The 20,842-nt window shown below is 38.1% G+C and overlaps 1 protein-coding gene across 2 annotated transcripts; it reads right to left on the minus strand.

Moving 5' to 3' along the window:
- Window positions 1-480: 480 nt before the first annotated feature.
- On the minus strand, window positions 481-17,507 carry ankzf1 (ankyrin repeat and zinc finger peptidyl tRNA hydrolase 1). Of its 2 annotated transcripts, none has more exons than XM_034007172.3 (16): window positions 17,333-17,507; window positions 15,274-15,422; window positions 14,741-14,850; window positions 14,240-14,342; window positions 8,989-9,194; window positions 8,401-8,510; window positions 8,032-8,185; window positions 6,930-7,152; window positions 6,386-6,481; window positions 5,433-5,597; window positions 4,780-4,944; window positions 4,205-4,481; window positions 3,636-3,747; window positions 3,170-3,337; window positions 2,407-2,477; window positions 481-1,236 (listed from the first exon to the last, which is right to left on the minus strand). In XM_034007172.3, the coding sequence occupies exons 2-16, from the start codon at window positions 15,401-15,403 to the stop codon at window positions 1,113-1,115; spliced, it is 2,214 nt and encodes a 737-aa protein (XP_033863063.3). In that variant the 5' UTR covers window positions 15,404-15,422; window positions 17,333-17,507; the 3' UTR covers window positions 481-1,112. The 2 variants fall into 2 exon arrangements, with proteins under 2 accessions (XP_033863063.3, XP_033863070.3); XM_034007179.3 differs by having other exon boundaries at window positions 15,274-15,425.
- Between the last annotated feature and the right edge of the window lie 3,335 nt (window positions 17,508-20,842).

Genomic DNA, 20,842 nt, shown 5'->3' on the forward strand with positions numbered 1-20,842 from the left:
CCCCTTTTCTACTGTGCTAAAGATCTTCTGAAAAGCATCATTCTCCTCTATACAAAAGAAAGAGGAGTTCTTATTCATGTCTTTTTTTTTTTTTTGCATAGTTATTTTAGGGATTGCCGTATCAGCAGATGACCCTGTGGACTGGGAAGACTCCAGTGTGTCTGACTCATTCACTTCCATCAGTAGCAGACTGAGATCAAATCAATCCCAATAGGGACTTGTCAGCTCGAGTTAGAAATGTCTGCATTTACTAAAAGGGGGTTTAAATCTTTGACTGCAAAAAAATATATTTATAAGGAAAGCTGCTGTGTACCAAAAGGATCCTACAATACCTTTTTTTATATACATATACAATTTCATCATCAACTTGCAATACCACCTTAAGGAGTCACCTAAAAGAATGGCATATAAAATGCATTACTGTAGCAGTCCTGTGCACGCTCTCCAGTCTGGAAGAATGCAGAGGTACAAAGCATGGTGCAGGATTAATACACTTACATTTTATTCACTGTACTTCAAGTACAAACATGATATTTTTTTTTTTTCTGTAACTGATGACTTCTTGCAACATTGTTACATAATTAAAAGGTAAACATATCTTCTGTTGGCATTGCATTATAAAAACAAGTACAGATTTTCAAACAGCCCAAATATGTAGTTGGGAGATTGCCAGATTAATGATTTAATAGTTGGTCAGGTTAAAAGAAACACTGTGGTATACCAGGTAAAAAGAACAGCTACAGAGGTTGCACAGCTTAGTGGAAAGCATGGTAAAATTACAAGCATGATGCATCACAGTAAAGTATTATAATACCTTGATATACTGTACCACAGTAATTGCATAGTAGAGTATGGTTTTGCAAAACCAAGCAAGAAACAACTTTGCAGTCCTAAAAAGATGGTCAATATCAGATTCATTTCATTGCTGCTTCTTATTCCACCAAGGGCCTAGGGTAAACAAGATGGTCCACACCAGATTATAAAATGGAGAATTTCTCAAGGCAAAATCTGGAAGTAAATTGCCCCAATGCTTAGGAAGGCTCACAGGGTCAGTGAACCTCTTTTCTCCCACACTGCTCTCCCTGTCCAAGTAGGCAGGCTCCTCTCCTGCTTCAAGGCTTTGTTGTGGAGCGGCTCCTCTTATGCTCCTGTAGGCAGCGGACTGTACAAAAGGAGAAATCCAGGTACTCAAAGGGGATTTTTCCCAGCAAAGACTCCCCGCATTGCCAGCAGCGCCTGAAACAGAGGGGTAGGGGTTAAATATGCACCGATTCCTATTTTACCAACACCACAAAAATAAATCTCAGGTTTGCAGTCACTCTGGCATAACTGTTCTACAGAAGACAGGACTAGACAAACTTTTGCCTTTGGAGCCAATGGCTAAATTTAGTAAATGGAACTTTTTCTACTGTAAAGCCGGGTCCATACCTGAGCGATCAGTTGTGCAACCCAATTGCTCCCAGAATCGCACAACACAGTTGCAAGCAGTTGCTGTGTCCACATCTGAGCAATTACTTGTGCAACAAAGTTCCCGTTTAGTTTCATTTTTTTATAACTGAGGTTATCATTTTTATTCCATCTACAAGGTAAAGTATTTATTTTTTGGTTTTGACAACTGAGTTGACATGTTTTTTTTTTTTTTAGCCCCGTGTATTTATTTTATTAATTTTTTGACAATTGAGGCGACACTTTTTTTGGTCAGGTCGTAATGCGTCCAGTAATTAACAAGGAAGAGTTGGCTGTTATTTTTTCAACTGTTGTTATTTTAAATGCCATATTCCCTAAAAAAAAAAAAAAAAAAAAAACCCACAACACCACCCACAGCCATGTAAAAGCTGGACAAAACAGTTTAATTTTACCGCCAACATTTTTAAAATTAGCGCTTCTTTATGACAGGATATGCAAGCCGTGCAGTCAGCATTATAAGAACCAATCAGAGTTCGCGAATTGCCACGTGATCACCTATGTCTACAGAAGTCGCTCAGGAGGTTGCTTGGAAAGTAGAGCCCGGCTCTACTTCAAGTAACTGGTTGCAGGGACATCCACATAAAAGCGACTCGGATGCATGCAACTAAGTTGTGCAACTGATCGCTCAGGTGTGGACCCTGCATTAAATTTAATTTCTGAAATTACCTAAAAAAAAAATCGTCAGCACTTGCTTGAGAGGCAGAATTTTGTGTGTTACCATTGAAAAAACAATTTTTTGTTAAATTGTTGATCATTCTAGTCGCAGTCTGGAGTCCGCAACAGGTCAATGTTAAAAGCTTGAGATTCAAAAAATGTGGGAGAAATCTACAATACTGAATTTTTGCATTATTGCAGAAACTCTTTTCAAACTGGTTATTACATATATGCATACATACATACATACAAAATGAATGATTTTTTTTTCTGAAACCTTTATACCTGGTATTAGAAAGTGTGCTCCCACTCACAGCCATCTGTTGAGCCAACCTCCTCTCAGCAGCCAGGGCACGCTGTAATAAAACACACACGATATACCTAGATGGGTTTAACTGTTCTAAATGCACTTCTTTTATTATCAGTATCAATAGATTTCAGGCAAATTTGTCAAAAAAAGGAATAATTAAATCAATTATTCATATAATTAACGTGCAACTCCCCTGGCTGGCTTTTTATATATATCAACAACATTTTATCTGACCTAATAAAGCAATGCTTATACTGCACATTAAATTACAGTTAGTGCAACAGAACAACTTAAATAAAAGATTGAACAGACCTTTTTACCCGCTGTTAATAAATGCATTATTATTTCTGAAGAAATTAAAACACAACAAAAATAAAAGTACCAAGACTGGACAAATCCTGTCTACAAAGAATGGGGAGAGGGCTTTTTAATTGTTGCTTATGTAACTATTTGATTATTTGTTGCAGCACTGCATTATAGATTTCAGCATTTCACAGAAACAGGGATTAGATCAGACAACGGTTTCAACTAGATGTTGTATCTTTTGTCTCCTGCAGAAGCAACAGGAAACAGGAGTAGAATTAAATGATTAAGTACAATATGACCAGGTTAAACGTTTCATAATTGAAGACGTGTTTGTAACAAAAGACCAAAACTAGAAGAGACATAGTTGCCCGCCCCTGCTCTACTTGACTATGGATGGCTGTGTTTTTTTTTTTTTTTACAGATGCAGCTAACCTTCTCTCTCTCGCCAAGTGCCGCATATCTCCTCTTCTCCAGCTCCTCTTCCTCTTTCTGTTTCCTCTCCTCCCTCTGCTCCTTCTCGCGGTGTTTCTTCAATGCTTTCTGCGCTCGTTTCTTCTCTGCTTTCTTTAACTCGATCTCGGATGTCAAGGGTCCAGGAACCTGAGAAACAGAGCCCACACTCATACACAGGGCCTCCTGCATTCCATGAAACAGGATCCTCTGGCGAGAACCAACAGTCCTTTCAGCAACATTAACGTTTCTCAAATGCAACCACAATGGACACATGCAGCAGCCAAAGCAATTTTGTGTGGTCACAGCAGACCCGGCTCAGTTGGGGATTTTTGTTTCATTTAGATGAACAAATTGGATTGCTTGTTGTGAAGCACCTGCATTAACACAAGCTTCAAGTTCTAAAGGTGTGCAAATTAACAGACTCGGGACTCCGTGGTCAGCCTACCTGTGCCTTGTTGTAGTCGTATTTGTCAGGGTGGTCAGCCATGTATTTGCGAAACTCGTTCCTTGTATCCTTGTCAGTACTCACTGAGTATGGAGACTGTCCTTTCTTGTCTCTGAACGGTACAAACAGAAGTCCCATTATTGCCACATGCAGAATTGGCTTGGTACCCTTAGTAGAACACTTGATATGTAATAAAATGACTGTATTAACACTACTGTCATAAGTTCCACAATACAATACAACATAGAAACAAACCAAAGTTTCTGTCTGCAGTCTAGTACAGTGGTTATCAAACTTATTGTAGTGGAGACACCCGTTAAAAGGGACTTTGGTCTGGCACAAAAAAATAAATAAAAAACTTGCATTACTAATAAATCAAATGTTTTATATAAACATGAATATACAAATAAAGCAAAAAATGTGAAAACAGTTTAAAAATATCTATAAAACTTCTACAATAAGCCGAGATTCCCTATCCTACATAAAGGGCGCTATTAAATGAGTTTGTATTGTACCGTATTGAATCCCTAATCTATTGTAGGCCAATGTGCCTCTGAACCCATGGTCACCTGCATGCAGGGTCGCTGCCAGCATCCAGCAGCAGCCTGATGACCGCTCTCTGTCCTGCCACAGAGGCCACATGCAACAGCCTGAATCCTGAAGAGTCAATCTCCTGGTTGAGGAGGGGGGCAGCGGCAGGCACCTGGACTGGACAGCCTCCTCCCTCTGTAGCCTGGGGGGTGCCTGGGCTCCCTTCCTGGAGCTGGAGCAGACTGCGCAAGGTCGCTACGTCTCCAATCTTACAGGCTGTGAAAAGGGCGTCTCGCAGGCTGTACTCTAGACTCTCTGAACAACATAGTGGGGACAGAAACCTACAAGTCATTGCAGAGCAGAGTGGAGGAAACATCTGGAGATTTCATTAACTCATTTCAAAATGGGAGAAACATCTTCGAGTCCTGTTGGGCTTTTTCTTTTAGCTAGCAAATAAACGTACTGCATTTCAAAACTTCAATTTTATATCAATCATGCTTTACCTATATGATCTTTAGTTACTTGTAATCAAATTCAGACAAAGGGTTTGAGATCTTCTTTTTAATGTTTTCTGCCATCACAAGCAGAGGTCCTACTCCCCATGCTGGCTCACCTCGGTCCATATGCTCAGTCTGGGCCTTCTTATTCTTCCTGGGTTTCCTCCTCCCTGCTCCCTTGGTCTCGCTTCCCTCTTCAGTGGCTCTCAGCAATGACTCTGCCGTCTCAGATTCCTCCCTGTCCCCCTCCTCTATCTCCTCTTGATCTCCTGTAGAAGCCTCTACAAACACACAAAATTCCACCTCAAACAGCTTTCGACACACACCAAGATTCTTTAGCGTACCTTACAATTCTGATTGAGCATTTTGAGGTTATGGTTGATTCTCAAAACAAGTGAACTGCAGCAGCACATACACTTCCCCCTACAGCTTAGAAATCCTGAACAGATAGTCAGCCGCTCATAATGCAAGCAAATCATTTAAATTAGACAAGCCATTTCACAGGTGGAGTAGCACCCACTAATGTATTATTCAAGACAGACTGTGGGTAGGATATTTGTAAATAAAGCCTCTTTACTGGAACAACAAATCAAGGAGCTGCCAGAATAAAGGATACAAATAGAGTTGGTTCTGCAGTGGTTGTAAATGGATAATATTTTGGAGTATCACTGTACACATCTTGCTTGTTAATATCTACTGTATCTAATTAGGGACACCAGGCACGTTTCTCAAAACCCTAGTCTGTTCCAGTCTGTCTGATTCATTTTACCTCCTCTGGTTGCTCTATTTCCACCCTTCTTTTTCTTCCTTCTCTTCTTGCGAGGGCAGATCTCAAACTCCCGCAGCTCCAGAGTTCCCAGGGTCAGCTCCACCGTCTCCAGCTCCCCCGAGGGGCTCTCCTCCTCCTCAGAGCTCTCCTCTGCAGGCACTGGGGCTTGAAAGAGGCATCTGATGGTTCATATGGGTCTTAATTCAAGACTTAAATGTAGACTATTAAATGTTTTCACGATTAACATAGTACTTTTATAATGACAGCTAAATAATTGGGTATTTTCTCTGAATCTACCAAAGCCTTAGTAAACAGGAGAATGTTTACATTTATACAGCACCTTTCATTTCAGGAATATCAAAGCAGTTTAAAAAAGGTTTAGCAACCCAATAAAGCACTTTCTCCCAATTGTTTTTATTATTTGTGTGTATGTGTGTCTACGTGTGGCACGGCAAAAGCCCTGCTGCTGTAAATGGTGTGAGTGGAAATGTAAGGTTGGCATGGATGGGGTTAAATCTGTCCCTGCCAGCTATCACAGGTGTGGCCATTCCCCAATTAGGTAATGTATGCTAATTGGGGAGTGGCCACATGTATAAAAAGATCCGGGAAATCCTTTGTTTGTTGGAGGAGTTTGGGGGCGAGTGTTTATACTGTAATTATTGTATTGTTGAAGGCTAATGCCCAGCCTACACATAGTTATTCTTTTGTTAAATAAACATGTGTATATGCTCTTAAAACTGCAGCTTTCTATCTCTGGGTGTAATTCCTGGCGGTAGCCAGCCTGGGCCGTGACGCTACCCTGTCACACAGGCAGTGAGAAATTTTAAACTTCTGTCCATCAATGTAACAGTCTTTTCCATTTGGAGCAGTAGTTTCTAAGTGTGGTACACTGTAGGAGGAAACATTCGAGGACACAGCAACACTGAGCAGTAGAATCATTTATGGTAACTCACCCTTCTCCTCTGTGTCCTCTTTTTGTGCAGGTTTAGACACCTTCTTCCGCACTTTCTTCATGGGACTACATATGTCCGCAATTTCAGTGTCTTTCCCTGCAAGACAGAAGCACTGGGTTTTTACTTCCTGGAACATGAATGGGTCATGCAATCTTCAGACACATTCTCTCTGTGGGTGACATCATGGTTACCCAGTTGCTTTTTTTCCCCACACACACACACACAACACCTATCCTGGAAACTGTTTGTCCATTGGTGTGGTTTACATATCAACCTCCCCTAAATGTGGTCCATTTGGGCAGAGATGCCCTTATATTGCAAAGATTTCTATGGTAATTTAATAATGATAGCTAAATAAGCTGGCCTTTTTTATGCATCTACCAGAAAGTATACAGTAGCATGTTACACTTATATAGCACCCTGTATTTCAGGAATGTCAAAGCACCGAGTTTAAATTGATGACCCTTATATTGCAAGGGCAGCGCTCCAGGTAAGCTATTTATTATACAGAATATGGATCATCGGGCCTGCTGCTGTTGCATACCGTAGATGTGCAATGTGGCAAGGATCTCGTGCACTTTCTTGATCTCTCGGAAGGTTGCGCGGCGGGTGGGGAAGGGCAGGGTGCGCAGACGTGGGTCACTCCTGTCCAGTGGAGCAGCCTTGCCCCCGATGAACATGGCACGGTTATAGCTGGGGGCTCGCAAGAAGATGGCGCTGGCTCCCTTCAGGTGCTCTGACCAGCTCTCCAGCAGGTTCTGAATATCCTGTGACACACACAGAGAGAAGGGAAGGACTGAATACCACGTCATAAGAAACCCACCTATGCTTTAACCCAAGCTCCACACTATGGTTGATCATTTCCATTTCCTAAACTTTTAAACATTAGGCATAACCGCTTTTATCGAGTTAATCTTTAAACCATTACAAATCTTTGTAACTAACTAGAGAAACTCTCTACGAGTGCCGTTCCCTTTATTTATTTTTTTACGGCGCTACAATATTAATGTGTTACTTTGCACTGCTACTGTAGACTCCATAACTTGCCATCTATATTTAACTATATCTCCCTCACATCGGATGTAGGCACTCAAAGAAGCAAGTTCAAATTATTAGTTCATATTATTTTATTTGAGGTTAAAAACACAAAAAACAAACATGTTTTGACCAAAAATTCTAAATGTTTAGCACTTCAACTTTTTTTTTTAGATAAATTCAGGATATGCAAATATTGAAAATACAACACTTTAGATAAACTGTTGTATCTTGGGACCTTTGCCGTAGGTCAACTAACACCCATTGCGTCTCAACTTCCACACAAGTAGCAGCAGCAACTTTGAATACACTAAATATCTAAAATCGACTACATGCAGTTACCATTTACTGCATTCACTTAGCACACATTTCTATGAGTGCAGTTAATGCACCTGTATTTTAAAGTGTATTTGCAACTTTTCATCTTTAACATTCTATTTGAAATATCTGCATAACCCAAACTGGAGGTATAAAAGTCAAAAGATCTTCAACAGAAAGAAAAGTGACCAGTGATAATATTTCTAATAAAAAGGTAAGAAAATGGATTGTAAAACCTTGGCAGCACTCCTCTAGGAAAGCTAAAACAAACCATATGAAAGACCTTAACCCACCTTAACCAGAGCAGCCTCGTTGTACCTGCGCAGGGCAGCGCCGGCGGATTTGGGCGCGTGGCTGCGGTTCTGCCCGTCCCGGAGCCCCTGTGCTGTGCCCCGCTTCGCTCGCACGGTGTACCGATGGAAAGTCTTGTGCTGCAGAACTTCCCTTCTGCAAAAACACAAGGGGAGCCATTAAGACCTCTTCACACTGCAGTTCAGCCTCCACGTTAGTGCAGAGCTCCTTTGCTGGAATGCAACCCTTTATAGCAAAGAAACGTTTAGAAAGTGTCATGGCTGCAGTTAAATTCACCCTATAAAGCTACAAAAAATGCTCCTCTTTTGACACATTAAGGTGCTAGAAGACGAGACCCCCCGTCCTCTTACCCTTGGAAAACTGCGCCTGCAAAGTGCCCTCCTCCAGTCATCAGGATTACCCACACAGACTTGTTACTGAGATTCTGGAGAGAGGCTGCAAGCATAGTCTCGCTGTCCATCTGCAACAGAGAGTGAAGTGTTGATTGAGTTCCTTCCTTCTGACGGATACTGTCACACACACACTGAAAGCTGACTGAGCACACCAAGCTCAACACAACAAAAGACTGGACAGGGAGTACAAACACTTCAGAATGGTCTACCTTCCTATACAAGGGAAGTAAATACTAACAACTCTTAATAAATAGATAGCCCCTATTTCTTTAATAAAATTACCTTTAATAAATAACATGTTAGTTCGATTAAAATATGAAGCAATGCCAGGTAACAAGATTCCAACGTTATTGTCATTATTAACATGCAATACAGAAGTCATATTAAAGTGTGTCTTGCTACTCCCTGACCAATTCTTTGATCCCTTTGTCACAGGATTAAAAGGGGGATCCGTTCTCAGTTGGTTTACCTAGTTAAACAGGGAATTTGAATTGCTATACTACAGATTGTACCGTAGGTTAGCATACTCCAGAACTGGTGTTCTACCTTGTTGCTGTGCAGTATGCAGCGGTAGACGGACAGATACTGCCCCCTGCTGTTCCGGAAGACAACTCTGCAGGAGAGGCGTCTGTTGGGGGCATCTGGAGGGCTGTCTGTCCCAGCGGAGGTGCTGTCACCATCGCCGCGGTAACCCCAGTCACTGTCAGAGGCATCGTCATCAGAGTCCGAACCAGAGATGCTGGATAGGTCACCTGGAAAGATGAAACGTGCATCAGGGGTCATTATAGAGACTCACTATTTGTTTGGATTATCAATTAAATCATCTACACCACCCCAGAAACCCTTTCTGGTGCTATTACAGCATTATTAACAGAAGGTGCTGACACTCTACTGGGTGGTGAAGACCTACAGGAGCTAATGGAAACGCCAAGGATGGGACAGTTCTGTGTTAGCGATACATAGTACTGAACTTGGAATACTGGCAAAGTGGGTTAGAATCATGTTTTTGCAGAAAAAGCTCTAACCCAAACTTTTAGTGAGGTTTAGCACTGGTGTCCTAAGAAATAGGTTGACCAGGAAAAAAGTTGATCACGCAAGCGCAGTAAGGCAAAAATAGACAAAAGTAAGGCGGGGCTACAGTTTGATTAAAGGGGTGATTCATTGCATGGCTTTTTATTTTTATCTGGCCGTTTTATTTACTAGACTGTAAGTTGGTGCGTGTTCGTGCCACTGTCTTTTCGTATGAACTTTAAAATGTGTGATCGACGGCTCTTTAGACGGTAAAATGTTTTAAATCCCTGACTTTTTATGTTTCTATAACATCGTTGTCAATCAGATGTAGTTTATGTGTGATCGCAGAGATTTATTTATATATTAAATTATTTTACACGTCAAAATGTTGTCAATCTTTAATCAAAATTAAAATGTTTCAGTAATATAATCTGATGACATGCTGCATCCATCATATTAGTATGACAAGGTCGTATTTTTACATTTTAATATGAGTATAGCTGTAACTTTACTACAGTTTAGACGTGGCAAAACCGCCTGTTAAAAAAAATGAATAGTATATACAGGACCTTGATTTGTCGGCATGTCTTATGTTTATTTAAAAAAGGTTCTAGGTTTAGGGTTGTGGTTTTTAAATTGGGATAGGGTGAAGAAAATTAACCACAAATAGCCAGACGAAAGTTTTTTTTTTAGAAAGGAATAGTGTCGTGTACTCAGGTTGGGAATTAAAAAAAAATCTCTCATGTTGTTTGCACACAATACATTAACATAAATGCCATATTCTTCGTAAACATGACAATTGTATTCCTTTCAGTAATATACAGTATTACTAAGGGATAAGATTTGTACTATGTAAAAAAAAAAAAAAAGGACCCTGTCAAATCCTCTTGATAGGACAAAGACAGAAATGAAAAACGTATGCCATGGTAGATATGATTGCTCGTTATGTCTTACATGGTTGTTGCACTACAGGAATTTATAATGAGGAATAGAGATATATAAAGAAAAGACATATATAATGAGGAAGAGAGACACTGCATATATGTGTATATCTACATTAGGGTGATTGTTGCATTTAATAAACATTAAGTTCTCAAAAGTACTTCAATTTGCATGGAAAAGTTAATAAACTTTACCAGCAATACTGAAAAACTATTAACATTAATATTATTGAAAAGTATTTAAATGCATTTGAAATAATTTGAAGCTTTAAATACAAATGGAAATACGTATTTAGAAAAGTCAAATGCAAAGAGTTCATTAGATTACATTTAAATACAAATGCATTTACATTTGACGCGACATCTGCTTTACATTACACTGTACAGTGCATTTTAAAACACATTCATATTCGTGTATACCCGCCTAAAAAAAAGGCGCAATTTGTGATAACTTGCTACTCCGCCAGCGTTACAGCATAATCCATCTGGAAGGATTTCTTTGAAAAACATTTTAGGTTGATTATGTAGTAGCCCTATGCCGACAGAAATATAAGAGTTAATTCTACTGATTAAAAAAAGTAAATTGCAATTAATGTATGGATAACAACTTATTAAAAAGAAAGATTTCACATTGGTATAGTGTCGTAGGTTTTGGGTTTTTTTTTTTCACAATCGTGCTTCACGTATGATTATAAAGAGATGTGTTTACTTCTTACTTTGAAATAAATGCAGGTTTTACTTAGAGTACTTTATGTTCTCCTTGAGTTAACAAGTTAAGATAATACATATTTTATCACCATGATTAACTTTTAACACTATTTCCTACATTACAGGCGTATGCAATTGCCTGCATGTAAAAATAAAACTACCAGAGTTGAAAGGTCGTAGTTAAGTTAGACAAATTTAAAGCTGCAAGTACAAATGTATTAGCTTTGGCATTTTTGTTTTCTACACCTAATGGTGTTCATGCATTTTGTCCTATAGTTTATTCAACTTCAACAAAAGGTAAAATACCCATTTAATATCGCCAGTATTATTATACTGAAAAAAGCCATCCATGTGTTTTGTAATCTGTCTTTTGCATAGTTTACACTTGTGTAGTGTTCATATTATTACAATACTTACAAGGAGGACACATTGATTTATAATATTAGGCACACATAATGCATATAAATATGTTTTTCAATGATATACCTTGTATGCAGCAAACTTCTGATGACAATGTATTTATACACACACATATTGTTTCTAACAGACAAAAAGTAAGAGTGTTACCTGTGTATGAATTGTGGCAGAGCTGTGTCTCTGCCACTGTGTAATGTAATGATGCGAAAACATATAAATTACTATGAATACAGTTATTGTAATGTGAGAGTTAAACCACAGTGGAAGATGTCTAATTATTTTGATTATTTAAAGACATTCTTTAACCTACTTTGTTACCTTATAGCTGATGTCTTTGTAATATTTTGCAACTAAAGTTTTGACAATTCACCTGATTTTGTGAACACATACTGTAAATATACCGGTTAAGCAAAACTCATACTGTTTACAAAGGTGCATGCTTTAATTTATTGAGCACTGCTGTGTTTGTAGTGATTGCAATCAAACTTCTTGACGCTACATCATTTTTCTTCACAGTATCTGTGTGGATTGTCGGACACAGTTTTGTCCACTGGGCTGAACAGCAGGCCAGAAGAGGGCTCAGGCTGGACCTGCAGCTCCAAGGCGTCTCCATCCGCTGGTTCGGATGGAGGGGCCTGAAATGGCACATGTTTTTTATTTTTTTATTTCTCGGATTACTAATGGTTCACCTCCTGATGTCCTGGTCATCCATGCTGGGGGCAATGATTTAGGGAAACTTAAAAAAGTGTGGAGTTAATTCGAGTTATGAAGAAAGATATAACTAAATTGCATGAGATGTTTCCAAAAACAAAAATTGTTTTCTCATGCATCACCCAGAGACGTCTTTGGAAAAATATTAAGGCATCACCAAACATAAACAAAGCACGTAACTGGGTGAACAATGTCATTTCGGATTTTGTAAGGGGTTTGGGGGGGGGGGGGGGGGGGGGTTCAATTCGGCACCCCGAAATTAAATATGATCAGGTTGGGCTTTTTAGGAGGGATGGTGTCCATTTAAGCGACACAGGTAATGGTATATTCCTAAGAAACCTCCAGCATGGAATCAAAGACCATATGTAAATGATTCCCCATCCCATTCCCACCACTTACTGTTTTTGAATTGTTTAAATTACAGTTGTATTTTTGTGTTGTTTTTTTAAAGTCTCTTATTCTTTCCATCCATCCATTATCATAACCGCTTATTCCTTAACCTAACCCAGCAGACACAGGGCAATGCAAGGCAGGACTACACCCTGGACGGGACAACAGTCCATTGCAGGGCACCACACACACACACAGGGCAATTTTAGAGTGACCAACCTGAAAGTGATTTTATACTGTATTATCTCTCTTTATTATAAATGTATATTGGTAGGTATTGAACCACAGATTAAAATCATGCTGGTACACTATGATCTCTCTTCCTCACTATTTAAGTGTCTTTGCTGGTATTGAAAAATTGTAATTCAACACAACGTACATATATAATGAGGAAGAGAGATACTGTGTGTATATATATGTGTGTATATCTACATAACTTTAAATCGTGATAATTCACTTTAATTCAATATACTGTATCTCTCTCGTTATGTCTTATTGGTTGTTGGACTACAGGGATTTACCATTTTAAAATTATGCTGATATAGAGTAGCCTACATATACTGTATGATCTCTCTCAACACAAAATCTTGGTTGGTATTGAACTACAGGTATTTACCACGGTTTAGCAAAGACGTTAACTTTAGTTTTTAATTAATGAATGTATTGTTTCTTCCCACACTTGTAATTGAAATACATACACTATGATAACCAGTCTCCTGTTCGTTTTCTGTCCTAATTATACAAAGTACTGTATGTAAAAATAAATGAAAGAACAAATATAAAATAATAATACTGTATAAGCAACGTTTTTCCAAGTACATCATGTGATTGATGTGCACCGTGGCCTAGTTAGTAATCGCAGCATGGAGCTTAATTTTTTCCATGATTGAAACTCATGCTTTAATTTTTGAACAATCGCTCGCATACCTGCTGTCCATACTGTAGTGCTTCCCAAAACAAAAACACCTCCAGAAATGCAAAATAACGTCAATACGTAACACATTTAGCTAGTTAACGTTTGTTACACAAACAGAAATACACAATCAGAAATGTAAAATCATACAATTCATTTTAACTTATTTATTTGCTGCTAATAATATTACAGCGATATTCACATTCCCTTATCTAGCGTAATACTGTCGAATATATCCGATCTACATGTTAATGTAAATTATACGTACAAAAGTCATTTTAAATTATGCATTTTTGTTAGGCTAATATATTGGATCTAAAGCAATATTCACATCATCTTATCTAGCAGCATACTGCCGAATAAATACGATCTACTAATTGATATAAATTATACTTACAACATTAATTTTAAATTATTTATTGTTCATTAATATATCCGATCTACTTATTTCCTGGCTCGATCTACTTATTTCCTAGCCTAGGCTCGTTTACATTAGAAACAATGGAACCTCCCCTTTAAATTTTAGAGCTTGATCAACTTTTTTTCCTGATCTACTTTTTTCCTGGGACACTGGCACGAATTGAAGGCTTCATAAGCTAGCCACAGACATTAACAAAGCTCTTGGCTCTTAACCTGCTCTATCTGCCAGATAGCACCACTCTAATAGAACCGTGTTGTATCTGGTCCCAGTTCCTATAGCTCATACCTGCACCTGTCCTCGTCTCAAACTCCTCTGCTGTTGTCAGCTGTCCCCCCAGAAGCCTCTGTCTCAGGTTAAAGCGGTGCCAGTCCAGCTTGTAGTGTTCAATCTGAAGACACAAGAAAACCCTTTTCACTCTCAAAAAGAGGAGACACCATCCAGTCACTGCAAAACGAATTGACCGTCTCATTTATTTATATCTCCTAAACTTAATTCCCTGAAGCTGCTTTTATACCAGACAGACAAGCTCCAGTACTACCTGCAGCAGGGATGAATATTGAGTAAAGAAGAAATTAAATCAAGTGGACAAAACATGACCTTGATGAAGAAAACAGCCAGGTTATTTTCCAATTAGTAGGGTTTGGATGATGGAAATAATCTATTTAAAAAAAACCAAATTAAACAAGTGGAAACTACACCTTTAAACTTAATCTAAAAGTAAATGTATTTTTGTGTGATTGGACTGATAGAGTATGAAATACTTAGGTTGAATATTGGTCCCCTCACCTGTTCCTCTCGGTTGTCGAAAGGACACTGGCAGGCTGAGCAAAACATCCTCTCTGACACCTCGGCGGTCAAAGCATCCCTCTTACTGCTATCAACTTCTGGGCCTTCGTCTGGAAAGAACAGCCTACTTCAGCCATACAGACTAACAACAGGAAGACACTTGAAGAGCAGGGTACTGTACCTTGGCCTGGTTTTCTTCCAGGAGACTAATCAGGAATTCAATGCATCAGCAACATCCATATCTTCCATCATGAGAAACAAGCCACCATGATCTACATTTAGAACAGCATCTAATCTCACATGCCGTATGCACAGGTTTCAGCAAAAACAGGCAATTGGTTCCCCAAGACATTTCATTGAATGCCCTATCCAGTACCATAGGAAAGTAAGGCACAGTGACATTCACAAAAAGTGCCCATGCAGAGTTTGCCAACACCCACAATAAGTTTTACAAATGCTGCTCGGAGTCAAAAAAACTGTGGAATTCAGGATGTTCAGATACCTGTGATATCAATATAATCAGTGTGTTGTACCTTCATGTGGAGAGTGTGTCTGAGCAGGTAGGGTCAGACTCTGGACAGAATTGACCTCTTGCAGCCCATCCAGTAGACCTGGGTCCTGGGGGCAGTCAAACACTGACCGGCAGTCAGGTACCAGCGACATGACTTTCAATGCGTTTCACCTGCTTGAGACAGATACACCGATTACACTAGAATACTTGACAAATAAATAAATACTAGGACTACCACCCAAAATTACTATACTTTGCAGGGTCTAGTATAGTGTAATAAAATAAACTGTGGTGTATTGGACTGTACTATAGTATTTTTTATATGGAACACCACATCCACACAACATTGAACTATTTAACTTCAGGAAGAAAGTGGTATATATACAAGTGACTTATAAACAAGGTATGGTTGTGACTTATCCTCAATCAATGATATGAATTATAGATGTCATTACAGAAGTTCACCATGACCTCCAGTAAATATTGCCCAACCAATCAGAGGTCAGAACTGATGCAAAAGTAGGTCACCATAATAAGTTCAGATACCCTCTCCTGCAGGGCTTCCCAACCATGGTCCTGGGGACCCTGTGTGTCTTCTGGTTTCTGTTCCAACTGAACTCTCTATTACTTAACTAACCCTAAATTGAACTAATAATTTGCTTAATTAGACCTTTTTAATTGTTCTCAGCTCCTAATATGTTGCAGAGTTCAAGTTACTTATAAAATGTTATAGCTAACTTGAAATCTGAAACTGTTTAAGGTAAAATTAAGTAAAATATTCGTTAAATCAAGGGTTTAGTTAAGTAATTGAGAGCTCAGTTGGAATAAAAAAAACAGAAGACACAGGGGGTCCCCAGGGCCAGGGTTGGGAAGCCCTGGATTAGTACCAGTGGAAAATCTACTAGCACCAGTCTTTCTAGGGTTTTCTACTACCAGTACAAATTCTACTGCCCAAAAGACTGCTTCACAGTAGTTTAACATCAGGCCTAAAGAAAGAGAAATACCGGCATTTATATTTTATTGACTTCAAGTTCAGAGAAAGTGAAATGTTTGGTTATATTAATAATTTGTTTTGCGCAGCTACTGGCAGCAGTGGAATCAGCTGCCTAGTGACAGTACAAATCATACTTACTACAGTAGGAACATCTACATTAATTGAAACAGCAAATTTAGAAGTTAAAGAATTAAAATGATACAATGGAATTTATTGTACAATATACCTGTTTTAAGAGAAATCTTTAACATGGCGGGCAAAAACTTTACAGCTGTTTGCGAATTAATAAAAAAAAAAAAAATATTAAACAGTCCCATTTCAGTGACGTAGACTTTGTATTTTACGTTTACCTACAGTACCAGGCACCGTATCATATCGACGATAATATTACTCGCCACCATAGCCACACAAAACTGTATATATCATCGCTTTTCTGTATTTTCTATAGTTTTCAGTAAACTAACACACGAGATGAAACAAGCGTGTTAACTCCACATGTAAAAACATAAGAAAGTTTACAAACGAGAGGAGGCCATTCAGCCCATCTTGCTCGTTCGGTTGTTAGTAGCTTATTGATCCCAGAATCTCATCAAGCAGCTTCTTGAAGGATCCCAGGGTGTCAGCTTCAACAACATTACTGGGGAGTTGGTTCCAGACCCTCACAATTCTCTGTGTAACAAAAGTGCCTCCTATTTTCTGTTCTGAATGCCTCTTTATCTAATCTCCATTTGTGACCCCTGGTCCTTGTTTCTTATTTCAGGTCAAAAATGTCCTCTGGGTCGACATTGTCTATAGGATTTTGAATGTTTGAATCAGATCGCCGCGTAGTCTTCTTTGTTCAAGACTGAATAGATTCAATTATTTTAGCCTGTCTGCATACGACATGCCTTTTAAACCCGGGATAATTCTGGTTGCTCTTCTTTGCACTCTTTCTAGAGCAGCAATATCCTTTTTGTAACGAGGTGACCAGAACTGAACACAGTAGGTGAGGTCTTACGAATCATTGTCAAGTTTTAACATTACTTCCCTTGATTTAAATTCAACGTGTATATACGTAGCTAAATCGTAAAAGAGGATGTATTCTTACCTCCTCTGCTCAATCAAACGTATTCGTTTTCCAAGTTACCAAAGTGTTTTATCGTCAGATCCCTGTATTTACATATCATAAACATATATATGCGGTTGCAACATGCATTACTTTGAGCTCTAACAACACGCTAGCAAACTGAGAGTATGGTAGCCGGAAGAGGACAATAATTAATGGGGCGTAAAAACGCGTTTTTATATTGGCTTGGTGCGGGCAACATTACTTTACAAAAAAAAAAAAAAAAAAACCGCTCTTTCACAAAGTAGTGTATTTACATTATTGAATAAGTTCCCCTATATATCAAGACATATTTTGTATTTAACTTGAATGCTCAACTTGTAGCATTTCACTGAAAACTCAACGATAATTAAAATAAATAAATTTTAACAAGCCAACCATTCAAAACATATACTATACAACTTAACCGATCCAATCTCTGTGGTGGTTGTGAATTTGATATTATAGTATTTATTGTGCACAGAACCATGTAGGTGTCTGTTACTAGCCATTTCTCAGCAGACAATGCACTCCTACTTACAGCAGTAATCAATCAATCAATCAATCTGTATTTGATATAGCACCTTTCATAGTGGACCACCATCACAAAGCGCTTTACAAGATGCAGTAACAACATGAAATCCATAATACTTTAAATACAGAGAAATATATAATACATGATTTACAGTAAAGAAATGCATAATACATTAAATACAGTGGAAAGTGCATAATATATGAGCATAATACATGAAATAGTAGCAGCAACACAGCAGCTAATAGCAGATATCAGGCTTAAAGAGAATGGAAAGCAAGAGAGAACAGGTGGGTCAGAGCTGATTTAAAGCGAGCGACGGTGAGAGCACCACACACCAAAGTCGGTTTTTGAATGACTCATTACGGTGAACCATGAGAATCGGATCAGAGTCCCGTCCTGAATCGGTTCTTTTGATTCACCCAATGAACGAATTGCGTGCACACAGGAGTCGAGTTACCAGCCTATCAAAACTCATTAAATGATTGAGAAACACTCGAGTCCGGCTGACGGCTTTGTTTCAAATAATTTGTATGTTTGCCAGACAGCTCATATATTCCAGTAAATCTAACCTTACTGTAAAGCCAGTAACCCCCAGAAATTGAGAGATTATTTCAAACCGCAAAGTATTTGGCATGCTTAAAGTTGTTTTTTGTCAAGGTGAGAGAGAGAGAGAGAGAGAGAGAGAGAGAGAGAGAGAGAGAGAGAGAGAGAGAGAGAGAGAGAGAGAGAGAGAGAGAGAGAGAGAGAGAGAGAGAGAGAGAGATTTAGTGCTTAAGTAATATTGAAATTGCAACATTGTAGCAACATTGTATGGTAAAGAGGGTTGGACCTGTCAAATCAAATAGGGCCTCTCACTTACAGCCCCGTATAAAGACGTAATAGTAATTCAATTGACTTATGTATATATTTATTAATAAAAAAATAACAGCAGATCAGTTTTTGTAAGGTTGCAGGCTATTAAATTGACTGCAGTTATACTGCTGGCTAAACAATGTTAAACAGTTCATACTATTATGTTTTATCCAGGAGTCTTACTAAAATGTAATATTGTTTATTTCATTTAATACTGAGGAACCCAGACAACCAAATAGATTCTAGCTAGTTATTTCCCGTTAGTGATGTGCAGCTCGTGCACGATACGGTCTACAATGACTGGTTTCGTTTCACTGAATCAGTGAATCCAGTGAACGAATATTTTGAATCGACTCACCAAACAGAACTGAATGAAATGAATAGAGTCATTAAAAATTATTATATTATTGCACAACACAGGGAAGACCCGCCGAATAAAACGTTTCTAAAGTATTTAAAACAATACTACATATGAAAAAACGGCTATATTTAATCACCATTAAAATCGTTAGCTGCAAGTGAAATTGGTCAGCAGGTGAGTTACTCCTATTTATGTACCTGTCAATTCGCAGTTCATTCTGTCATTACACAACAAAGACAGCAGGGCATCAAAAAATTAGTTGAAACTCATAAATGTTCCTCTCCACGGAAATCTTTAGTAAAATACTCTTTTATTGAGATTTTACATTTTTTACATTTACACCCATTTTTTTTTCATTCATTTACATTTATTTTAAAGATGACATTCATGCATACAGACATACATTTTGTTTTAAAAGCATTTCAAATACATTTAAAAACACCAAGACAATCGTGCTTTGTACATGGTTAAAACAGACACAGATTAAAATCAACATGTGCTGCTTTAAAAGTGACTGGAAAAAAAGAACCGTATATAAAAACCAGTGCTTGTGAGGGCCAGGAAGTGCTCTCTTAAAAAAAGTTCAAAAGCTGAACATAAAACCGAATAAACTATAGAACTAAAACTAAAAGGGACAGGGTAAAGGAACAGTGTAAAACTGTGTGTTAAAATTCTAAAATTTTAAAACACTTAAAATGTAATTTTTAATGCCAGAAACCAGACAAGAATCTTACTTTACCAAGTAATGGTGGGTTTCCTAAACATAGCAAAACAACTGATATTGCACTTCAAACATATATTTTATATGTATTTGGAATTGACTTTTACAATGGAATCAAGTTTTAAAATAAACTAAAAAAGATTATAAATATAATCACCGCAGTGCATTGTGGGTATGCAAATGTGATTACTACCAGCGTGTAATACACAGAAACACCAGCTACCTCCGTCACTGTTCCCTGTTGATGGTAAACGGTTTGTGATAACTCGGAAGAACTTAAAATAGTACTTGAAACACATTTAAGTTATAGTTTACTACATTGCTTACTTTTACAAACCAAGTTCTCCTATTACTGCAATTCGAATGGCTTTTTACCTATTTGAAATGTCGAAAGTTTAAAAACCCTTCATTTAAATGTGCTTTATTTTGCTCTTATCTGCCCCCTATTTTACTGCATTTAATCCTGTACTTCAGAATATTGTAATCTGCCAAGTGTTTAACCTGTAGTATTTTGTACTTAATCATATCCTGATGTAACTATCACTATTTAATCATATCCTGATGTAACTTTCACTATTATCTGCTGTATTATTGAATTGTGGTTTGTCACACTTGAAAAAAAAATTATTGTATTTCTTGCTCTTATTGCATGACTTGTATTGTAACACTTGAATGTATTTGTATTTGCTTGCGATTGTAAGTCGCCCTGGATAAGGGCGTCTGCTAAGAAATAAATAATAATAATAATAATAATAATAATAATAATAATAATAATAATAAACTACAGCAAAGCTTCATAGATATGCAAGACTACCACAAAAAAGACCTGGGGCTGAAATCTTGAGCATGCATTTTTTATTAACTAGAACAATTACAACATTCCCTCTAAACATTGTCGTATAGTAAGCCCAGTAGCGTGTGTTTTTGAAACGTCTCAAGTGAGGCCTATCATTGTTCTACTTTCAACACATACAGTATACATATTCTCTTCAGCTAACTGCTGTAGGACTTAAATAAAACCACATTTGTGCAGCTAGCTTGCAT

The sequence above is a fragment of the Acipenser ruthenus genome, chromosome 10 (assembly GCF_902713425.1).
Source record: "Acipenser ruthenus chromosome 10, fAciRut3.2 maternal haplotype, whole genome shotgun sequence".
NCBI lineage: Eukaryota > Metazoa > Chordata > Actinopteri > Acipenseriformes > Acipenseridae > Acipenser > Acipenser ruthenus.